The 10390-nt window shown below is 38.0% G+C and overlaps 1 protein-coding gene across 1 annotated transcript; it reads right to left on the bottom strand.

The window, feature by feature from the left end:
• Positions 1-5556: 5556 nt before the first annotated feature.
• On the bottom strand, positions 5557-6486 carry LOC103445119 (uncharacterized). The gene has a single exon (XM_008384098.4). It carries the CDS (start codon positions 6351-6353, stop codon positions 5757-5759), a length of 597 nt encoding a protein of 198 aa, XP_008382320.2. The 5' UTR covers positions 6354-6486; the 3' UTR covers positions 5557-5756.
• Positions 6487-10390: the final 3904 nt, after the last annotated feature.

Raw genomic sequence — 10390 nt, 5'->3', positions numbered from 1 at the left:
GGCCAGAAGCTTTTTTGCTTGTTAAGTGGTAGACAATTAGTGGGAATTGTTGTGAATAAAGAGTAGAATTGCACCATTAAAAGTATTGCAAGTTGACGCCGCCATCAATTCTAGCTTTGAAGGAAACTCTAGTTCTCACTTCCTCTTCACTGTCTTTTCAGCAGAGTCTTACCTGGCAGGTACAAGAATAAAAAGAGTAGGATTCTCTTCCCTCCTATTATCATTCATTTCTATCCCCTCCTCTCACACTTTTCTTTTTGTCTTATTCTCTATATAAAAAATTCAAAACAAGATGTACACGTGACGTAATCGTAATCATTTAAATAGGAGGGGATGAAATGAGAGAGAGATCGAGGAAATGTGGAAAAGGTGGGTGTTTTCTTTAAACTTTAAAGATAACGTTGTTGATAATGCAAAATCATGGTTGTTTTGGAAGTGTGTCTTTGTCTTGTTGTGAAATTAACAAAGGAGAACAAATTTATGCTCACCTTTCTTCACATTCTCATATCGTTTATTATTTTTGTTTCTTGACTTTCATTTACGATATTCAATTCAAATGTCAAAAATAACAAAAATGTGCATCAGGAGTAAAATGATGTAGGGGAACCATTTTCCTTAAAAAATTTAGCTTCATCTACGTTTGGTTCACTAACAATATTATATAATTTTTAACTAATATATGCTTAAGGAAATGTTCTTTTATCCGACAACATGAGTTCTTATGTTTTCATATTGTGGATCCAAATAATTGTTCATGTTAATCCTGACCTAAATGATGCTTATTTTATTTTATTTAGTTTTTGGGTAAACAAATGTGTGATGTTTAGATTCATCGTAAACGATAGTATTTGTCTAGCGATGTAAGTCCAACAAAAATATATTATTCTCAATTTTATCGAAGTTAGAGGTTTATGACGACAATGAACTTGAAGACTATGCTAGAGTTGCTCTAATGAGGGCTAATATTTTGATTTTTTTTAGAAAGAAACGATATTTGATTAGAAAAACTTTGAACATATAAGACTTCTACAGAGATCAAAGAAAACCCACATCACAACATACAAGCAAGACAAAGCCAATCTCATACAAACCACAATAACCAAAACTCTAATGTAACCTATAACCCTAAATTTTGACTACAACCACGAATCAAAACCACATCAATTACTTATTAGAACGCTTGTCCATATCTAACTAATTATATGAAATTTAAATTTGTATATCGAGTTAATTTTCCATTTAGATCCATACGTTTTAGAACTCTAGAACTCTATCATATATATTTGATGTTGAAAAGCGACTTGACAATGTGAAGTTGTCAACTGTAGATATGAATAATTGATTGTATTAGCTCTTGCAATGTAATACAAGAAGGCTATACAGAATAGAAACCCAACACATTTTTTTCCTTCTAATTGTAATTCATATGTAAATTTAACTCACAACCCGTAAGCCAATCAAGTTCCACTCTGACAGTAAACATAGGATGCTTACGTCGCTAGGTTGTATGATAAGGAGGCACTCCTTGCACTACATGTATAACACACGCACATATTTCTTTCCTTTTCACCTTTTGCTTTTAGCCAAAGCATCAAGGAATGCAGTTTCTGATGTCAATCAATTTAATATAAACAGTACTAAAAAGTAAATACTGCTACAGCTAACTTGCCTAGAGCCACAAAATTTCTCATTCATCGAAGGTACTATATATATACAACCATACACAGCGTACAAGTCTTTCAGCTTTTACATATATTCGTCCTTGCGCCCGGAAACTCGCATTGATTTGTGGCCCTTCTTCCTCTTTAACTTCATTAGGAAAAAAGAAACTGCAGTAATATTTTTAACTCTTTGCATTTCTGTTTTGTCTTGATTTATCATGCATCTTCATCTAAAAGTTTGCAATGATTCATTGTTTTACGTACATGCCTTCCTCTCGTGGTCTTATGGCCGATTTGTTATAGGGGCCGGGTAGATGATCATGGGGTGTCAGGTGTTTCTGGACTTTGCTCAGTGCATTATATGAACAGTAAGTACCAGCAGAAAGAGCTTCCACCAAGTACTGTTAACACACCACTCGGTCCAAAACATAATCCTTTCGTATTTGGGTAATACTAGGGAGACCAAGTTTGCAAACCCAATGATGTGGTTGTAGATGATTTGATAATTAACTAAGTGTCGAGCAACGTGTTGTTTTTTATTAGTGACATATCATTTGATTTAAAAATTTGATCTCACTAGTATTACCTTCGTATTTTATTCTCACTTAATATTTAACCTATTGCAATGAGATACTTAAGTTGTCACATTGTGATTATTTTTTTTTTCATTAATTCACTTAATTTTTTTACTTAATGCGTAAATCAAATTCACATAATAATTTGACAATATAATCTCACAAAAAAAAAAATTGTAATGCATATATTTAAGTAAGAGATCTCTTCCAATTAGGGATGAAAACGAGGTCCAATAAGAGTGCAGGTAAGCACAAGCTGCTCAACCCAATGGTACAGCTTAAAGCATATAACGGCATTAATTCCTTTTTTTCACAAGCATTATCCAATCACATAAGTCAATCTACAACTCTCCAAATTAATTCATTACAAAATACTCTAAGGGCACGTTTAATACATAAGATAGATTTGGCGTAGACTAATTACACGGATTGAGAAAGGTGTAATCCCAACTTGTCCAATTGTTAACTAACCCCATATTTGATTCAAGTTAGAAATGGGGTTAAATAGCCTAATCAAGTAGATAATTGATGTGCGTTTGGCTGCCGCTACTTAAACTCTCCTGGCAACCCGATTTTATTTGGTTTATTGTTGTCACCCCGTATGTCCTAAGATAGAAAAACTTGAGTGAGGCAGTCTGATTCCACTTACTCGATAATCTCAACTTACTCTCACACACCAACATCTTTGTATTTTGGTTCGTCCAACTTCACATTGTTCTCATTTGTAGCAACGTGATTATGGGAACATAAAATATCCTGACCAATAGGAATATGCACACCATTAGTCAAACCCTAACGGGCTAACGGGCCACATTCTCTATGAATGTCCTAGAAGCTCACAATCAACAGGCCCCATGGCCCAATTCGTCGCCAACGGTTCAAGCCAATCGTCACGCGACCTATGCACATCGTGCTGATATGTAATGAGCTTGCCTATCAATCTCTTAGCATGACAAGACTCTCCAAGCCATATTCCAAGAGTCTCTGAGAAATATTCCTCCATCGGGGTTCATACTAGGTCACACGCTAGAGTTAACTCCTCAGTTCTCTATAAATAACCAAGATCAGCCACTTTATTCCTGTAATCAAGAACTCTCCCAACACTCTTATTATTTCCTACAATCTTTTTAACTTAGGCATCAAAGACCCTTTGGCTGATATCATACCGATATTAATCTAACTCCATTTGGCTATTCTTTTTGTGTGTAGGTTTTCATCAATTTAATGTGAGGCGAATTTACTTCCATGATGATAGCTTGTTATTAGGTGGTCATACAAATCTAGACCCCTGTACTCAAAACAAATTGCGATTGTTGATTTACTGCTCTAAAGAACGCTTTGCCGTTGAAAAAAAAATTGATGGCTGATGGCATTGCTTCTAGTAAGTGACAAAAATGAATTAAAATTTTAGTGGCAGTAGGACATAATTATGTGATGATAGAATTGGCCAACTTTCAGCGCCGAATGGTGTCATTTCATGCAATTTGAGTAGGCTCGACCTTCAAAAGTGACACAAAGTAAAAGCAGAAAATATGTGAAACAGATAAAAGTAAATACAGTAAAGTAGGAGCAGAAGATGGGTTAGGCAGACATGAGCACGACACGACACAAGTTTATGGCTCATTTAGCACATGCCACAACTGAATACAACTAGTCAGATTACGTAGCAAGCTAAGCATGCACAAAGAGGAGGGAGAACATTTGTTTAAGCCGGTTAAATATTAGGGACTTGGATTGTCTGCCCTCCTAGTTATGGTGCCCTTCCATACCCTCCTATTTTATGAGGTCACGGTTAAGCCACGTTAATATTTTATATTAATTTTTTAATAAGATAATAAGACAAAAAATAATAAAAATATAAAATATTGACGTGGCTTAATCGTGACCGCACAAAATAGGAGGGCATGGAAGGGCACCACAACTAGGAGGGCAGACAATCCTTGTCCAAATATTAGAGAGACTGTTAGTGTCTAACATTTATATGATCATCCTCAACTTAATCACTTGCTAGTCTAGCAACTGTAGGATTTTATTTCAAAATGTCTCTAGATAATTAACGATAAAACATTTATAATGTGTTTTATCGATGTGAGACTTCAAGCAAATTAAGATGACCTTTTATTTCAATAAAAGAAATGCATCGGTTGGTTAGGGAGGAGTTATTGTCTATCGACTATCGTTGGCCTCTATAGTAGAATCAGTCAGAGGCCTTAGAGGAGGTAATTTACTTTACGACAGATGTCAATGGTTCGAGTCTGCTTATACCCAATTGCATTATCATGAATTCAAGCACAAAAGCCCATCCTCTGAAAACTAGATGTAATGTAAGGGCATAGTTGGGTAGCGAATGAGCAACAGTACAGCCTCCGGGATTGATCATAAATAAGCATCCTTCAAAAGCCCAACAAGATCCACTGGTCTTGGAAGAAGTATTAGTATTGGATTTCATGAAAAAACAAAAAAAAATTGCCAGGAAAATTGTCCAAAAGGATAAACCGGAAAAAAAAAAAAAAAAAAAAAAAAAAAACTGGTGGCGGTGTTGATTCCAGCGATATCTTAATTTATTTTACTACGAAATAAAGTGGCACATAATCTATTTTAATTCGAAATAAGGAATTTGAACTTCGATGCAGAGGAGGAGGAACAGAATACTCTTTAAGTCCTTGTTTGGATACACCCCAGTTTTGCAGTGGAATGGTTGTGATTTATTAACTATTACCACACAAATACATTAGATAATGTTCGTATCTCAACTGCTGATCAAATCTCTCCAGTTTCATCAAGGCATCAGCGCAACAATATAAGGCCTACGTGTGAAGTAGGTACTGCTTATGCTTTCCTTTAACACTTGGATTTCCTTATACTGTTATATGCACATGGACATGGAAGCGGAAAAACTCGTCTCGCTGAGTGCTAAGTAGCATTGAAGCCGTACCCCAACTATAGATGTTTGTAGAACCAGTGTATTTCCAAAACCAGTACTAGTAGCCTAGCAGCAAAGCAAACAAATTGCAAAGAGCAATTGAGAAAATGGTTGTGCCAATCCCTCCTCTATACTCAACAGATTCACCAATATCATCTCAAGTATTCTTCAAGCAGCACTATCCTTTCTTATCAATTCTAAAACCAAAGAATCAAAATTCAAGATCTTAATCACAAATCATAAGAGTAAAGTCGAGGATCGAAAATTCTATAGTGCTCCGGAGTATTAGACTGATCAAAAGTAAACCAGTTCGGGAAACAAAAAAAAAAAAAAAAAAAAACAAAGAATGACAAAGCAAATAGACAAAGAAGCAATGTAGAACAAATAAACAATCACGTCATCAACTACATATATTAGATTCTAAAAAGATGATGAAACATCATAAGTCAGACAGAGACACAAAATGAACATAAAACCGAACCCCCATGTTTACCTAATTAACATAAGACTTGGTCCACCCAACTACAAATTTATATTTTAATTACATCTAAACCCAGTTGTAAAAAGATACCCAAATCTCCAAATATCCATTCTTTGTCAGTAAATATGCTTCAATCCCAGGCCATGCTTCCCACGAATGCAGCCAGCCCTCGCAACCATGTACGGCGACCGCTTCGATTTGTTCATCTTCGGTAACATCCTCTTCCCCAATTTCCTCATCCTCTGCCGCCCCAACTTGTCGCTCACTGACAACGGCACCAGCTCGTCGTCTAATCCATACCCATCATCATCCTCCTCCTCCTCCTCCTCCTCCTCACCATGGCCCTCATCCTCATTGCCGCTGTCGTCCCAATGGCTATGGAGTTTGAGATTGAGACCCACATCCACAAATCGGACGAGACGGGGGCGGCGATGACGGTGGGCGGGGATCGGATCGGCCACCGGCGGAGGGACCGAAGGGGAAAATGAAGCGGGCCCAATGATAAGCCTATCAAACCGATTTGCTTCTTCGTCTTTATCGGTTTGTTCGGAGTCGGAGCGGTGGTGGTGGTGGTGGTTTTGCTCTGAGTCGGCATCGGAGGCGTCGATGAATTCCCAGTGTGTGAGACCCAAGAGTTCTTCTCCGTCTTCGATTTCCAGGAATTCGAATTGTTCGTCCATGGAGTTTGCACTCGAAAGTTTTCCCAAATCCATTTCCGTCTTGTTCTTTTCTTTTCCTTTTTTGTTATGAACTTTGGAATGGATTATGTGGGATTGGATCAGTGAGTTGGGCTTTTATATACAAAAGGCTGAGCTGTCGGGGGAATCTGAGGTCCACGTAGAGAATGATGTGTCCGCGCGTACAAGTCATCTCGTCTTTTTGGTGCAGCCTTCATCGACAAGTTTTATCCCATGCAGCCTTCATCGACAAGTTTTTTTTAGAGAGCCTCAATTGTTTTCTTTTTTTGTTGTTTTCCTCGTGATGCCTGTCGAGCTACGTTTCTTTGTAAAATTGTACCATGCAACTTTTGTTCCTGATATTTACGTTGAATTTTGGATTTTCATTTTTTGGCTAACCCTTGCATTGTCCTGTGGTGTTTTTTTTAGTAATGCACCTTATTCCGACAAAAGAAAAGATACTTAGTCTCTAAACTTATCCATACATATAAAATGGTCATTTTTAGGGTTGGGTTCGGTTTTTTCCTAAAACCGAAACCGAACCGAAATTTCGGTTCGGTTCAGTTCAACTTTTTTTCGATTTTTTTCTCGATTCGGCGTGATCTGCGATTCCGTTGAGTGGTTCGAAATCGTATCCAGCTTGGATTTCATTGAATGGTTCGATATGCATTGTACTCTGCGATTCTGTTGAGTGGTCTGGAATCGCATCCATTCAAATTCCGTTGAGAGGTCCAGAATCCCTTCTACTCCGCTATTCCATTGAGTGGTCCGGAATCATATGCTGGTTTGGATTCCATTGAGTAGTCCAAAATCCCCTTTGGTGTCTTGGTTTTGTGGATGCAAATTTTCTCCTTCTCCTTCTTTGACAAAATTGCACCTACAAAACGATTAACACATTTGGTCAAGGCCAAGAGTCTCACGCGCCCACGATGAATGGGGGGGCTTTGGCCGAAGAACCTCTGATGTCAAAGTTAGAAATTAAAGAGAAAAAGTGTTTAGAGAATTTTTGGGCGTTTTGCAGAGTTTGAACCCCTCCCTTTGTTGAAAATGGGAGCCTCTTTATAGGGTTTGGCCGGTCCACTTTTTAGAGAAAGTGGCCGGCCATTAAGTGGGTTTTGTGGTTGAACTTTAGGTTTAATTAGCCAATTTATTATGATTAATTGGCTAATTAAACATAAAGGGAATAAATGGATGGTTACAGAATCAATTAGCTAGCTTAATTGGGGTAGTAAAGTGGGAAAAGATAGGAAAGGTAAAAAGCTAAGGGGATGGCCGGTTTTGACTAGTTTTTAGGGTTAATTTTGGGAGTTATGTGACTAATTGGCTAATTAATTTAGCAAAATAGAATTATTGCTAAATTAGTTAGCTAATTAGTGTGATGAAATGGGTAAATATGAGGAGACAAACTGATTCCTGTTTTAGCAATAGATGGCCGGCCCTTTAGCACATATTTGGAGATATTTCGTGGTCAATTGAGTGACTTAATTGGTATTTGAATTGTTACCTTTTTGGAGCATTTTTTACTTGGTTGATGATGATTGCCCGCTACTTGCGCGTAGGAATCCCGGTATGACCCAAGGGTAGTTTTGTCCTCTTTTATCAAAGATCCACGTGTCGCCTTGTGATTATTTTTTGCTCCACAAATGCCCCCACACCTGCTGGGCTGCTCGTAGGAAAGGGCAGCGGGTGTAGAGATCTTCTTGCTCTAGGAAACTTTGGACTGCTTCCTATTTTGATGTAGATTCCCTCTTTAACATGAAATTAGATCCTTCTAAGAAAGGGAAATAAATTCTTCTCAAAGTCTATTTAAGTCCACCTTAAGTGGGTTGTTAAATCAACTTCGGAGAATGATTTATTCTACCCTACAAGAGAGAGAAAGCTTAGAGGATATTTATTCCCCCTCCTCTAGCAATCTTCTACATCTTGTTCGTGCAAAGGATCGTCTTTCATTGCTTTCTTTGTCTTCTCTATGCCGCACCAATGTAATAAAAACTTAATTTCTTCTTATCTTTTTCATAGGTGGTGCTGCCACGAGGCAGTCGTCGGGGTGGTGCGGCACGTCGGCTGGCAGGGGCTAGGAGTCGACTTGGCATGGGCCAAGGAGGTGATGTGGCAAGGGCCATTGCTTGAGCAGCTCGGCTTGATTGAAGCCAAGGATTGGTTCGGTACGAGTCGAGGAAGCGGCATGGAATGAGCAATTGTTTGGGTTGCCAAGTCCGGGCTGCCTGTTGAGAATGAGGAAACTGCTTGAGTTTGATTTTTCAACTGCCATAGATGTGTTGGAAATATGCCCTGAAAGTCAATCTTTGGAATAAACCTTTCAGGACAATAAATGGATGTAGAAATGACTCTTATACATCAAATGGAAAAGATACTATTTAGGACTATCTCTATAAACGATATATGTCCTAAATAATGAATCCATGGACAATGGATCGATGGAAAAAGTAATCTAATGATATTAGACTACAGAGACCTTCTTCACATAACCATCATGTCCAAAAAGGTTCCTGGTCATATGATTGTCAGAGGGACACTGACAATGCAAAGACCAGTACATACTATGTTTCCTTCAATTGGAAGGATGGAAAGTCTCATCCCATTCGTGTAGTGACACTAAGACAGGTATGTAGGTGCTCATTAAGGGAATGAGTTCACTGAACACAATCGAACGAGAGTACTTGCATGGAGGTCTACTCACATGTCAAGCAAGTAACTCTAATGGTTGGAATAATGTAAGTAATCCTTTGACCTGAGGCATCGTAGTTGTCTTGTGGTTAGGTCCTTAATCTTTGATTATGTCAAAGTCACTTCATTCGCGGGTGTCCACGACATAGTTGGGGTTAAGCCACTTAGCCATGGAGGCAAGTAAATGCGCAACAAGGGATCTCTAATCCTCGTTATGAGAGGAAGAATACTCTAAGATATGATTCGGGAATCTTCAGCCGAAGTATCGAGCGTAATAAAGGAAAGCGTTCCTATACGACTCAATTGAATCATATAACATGGAATAATCACATTAGGGGTTTGACATAATATATCCATACCCTAATAATGTGATTAAGAGTATTGTATTAGAGAATGATCGAATTACATTGTAATTCCAACTGAATAGGTTCTCCGAACAAATTCTACATTAGCTTGGGTAGCCATGATATATGGTTAGATGTCACTCATGGCTTGTGAGTTCTTCTAGATGATTAAATGTAGTCGTGAAAGAAGAAGGTGAATTAAAAGTAAGTTTTAATTCACTAAGTGATTGGATTAAATATAATCAATTGGATTGGTGCCAATCACCTCACTGCCTTGCTAATTAGAACCTAAAATGATTGTACACCGATACACTCTTGTAGTGAGTAACTAATGGATGATGGAAATAATTAATTAGATTAATTAAGTGTTGTGATTAATTAGAAAGTCTAAAGAAATCATAAAAGCGATAAAAGATCGTTTTGGGCTTAAAGAAAAGTTCGGGTTAATATGGGCCCATTAAGCCCAAACCCATTGGGCTTTTATTTAAGCATAGGATGACTTGAAATAATAAAAGCCCAAAGCCCAAACAACACTAAAGGGGGCCGGCCAAATAAAGGGAAAGGGAGAGAGAGAGGAAGTCAAGTTGTTGACTTGTTTCTTTGTATTATAAAAGGAACTTTATAGTGAAAAATTCATTAGGGTTTTGTGTGTTGTTTTTCACAAAAGGAAGAAAACATCTCTCTCTCTAAAACCACACAAGGCCGGCCACCATAAGGGAGATTTAGCTAATCATCTTCTCTCCCTTTTGGTTATTCCTCCATCCATCTCACTACACTAGTGGGTGTGGATCTTTAGAGGTCTTCTACTTTGGAGACTAAAGGAGAACCAAGGAGCACTCATTCTAAACAAAGTGGAGGAGGCAAGGAAGGAGGCTAGGCTCAAGGAGTTCAAGGAGCAAAGGGCTTGGAGGTGGTCCATCCTTGGTCTAAGATCTAGATCAAGAGGTATAAAACTACTCCTAAGCTTTGTTCTTCACTAAAATGTTTTGATGCATCTTATATAAACCTATGCATCTTGAAGGGGATTTGCATGACTATAGC

This window comes from Malus domestica, chromosome 05 (assembly GCF_042453785.1).
Source record: "Malus domestica chromosome 05, GDT2T_hap1".
NCBI classification, from domain to species: domain Eukaryota; kingdom Viridiplantae; phylum Streptophyta; class Magnoliopsida; order Rosales; family Rosaceae; genus Malus; species Malus domestica.
The sequence above is the reverse complement of the archived record's forward strand: the minus strand, read 5'-3'. Positions and strand labels throughout refer to the sequence as shown.

Bases quoted from the DNA above. Each gene is read 5' to 3' on its own strand.
- LOC103445119 (XM_008384098.4), bottom strand. From the start codon at position 6,353: ATGGATTTGGGAAAACTTTCGAGTGCAAACTCCATGGACGAACAATTC.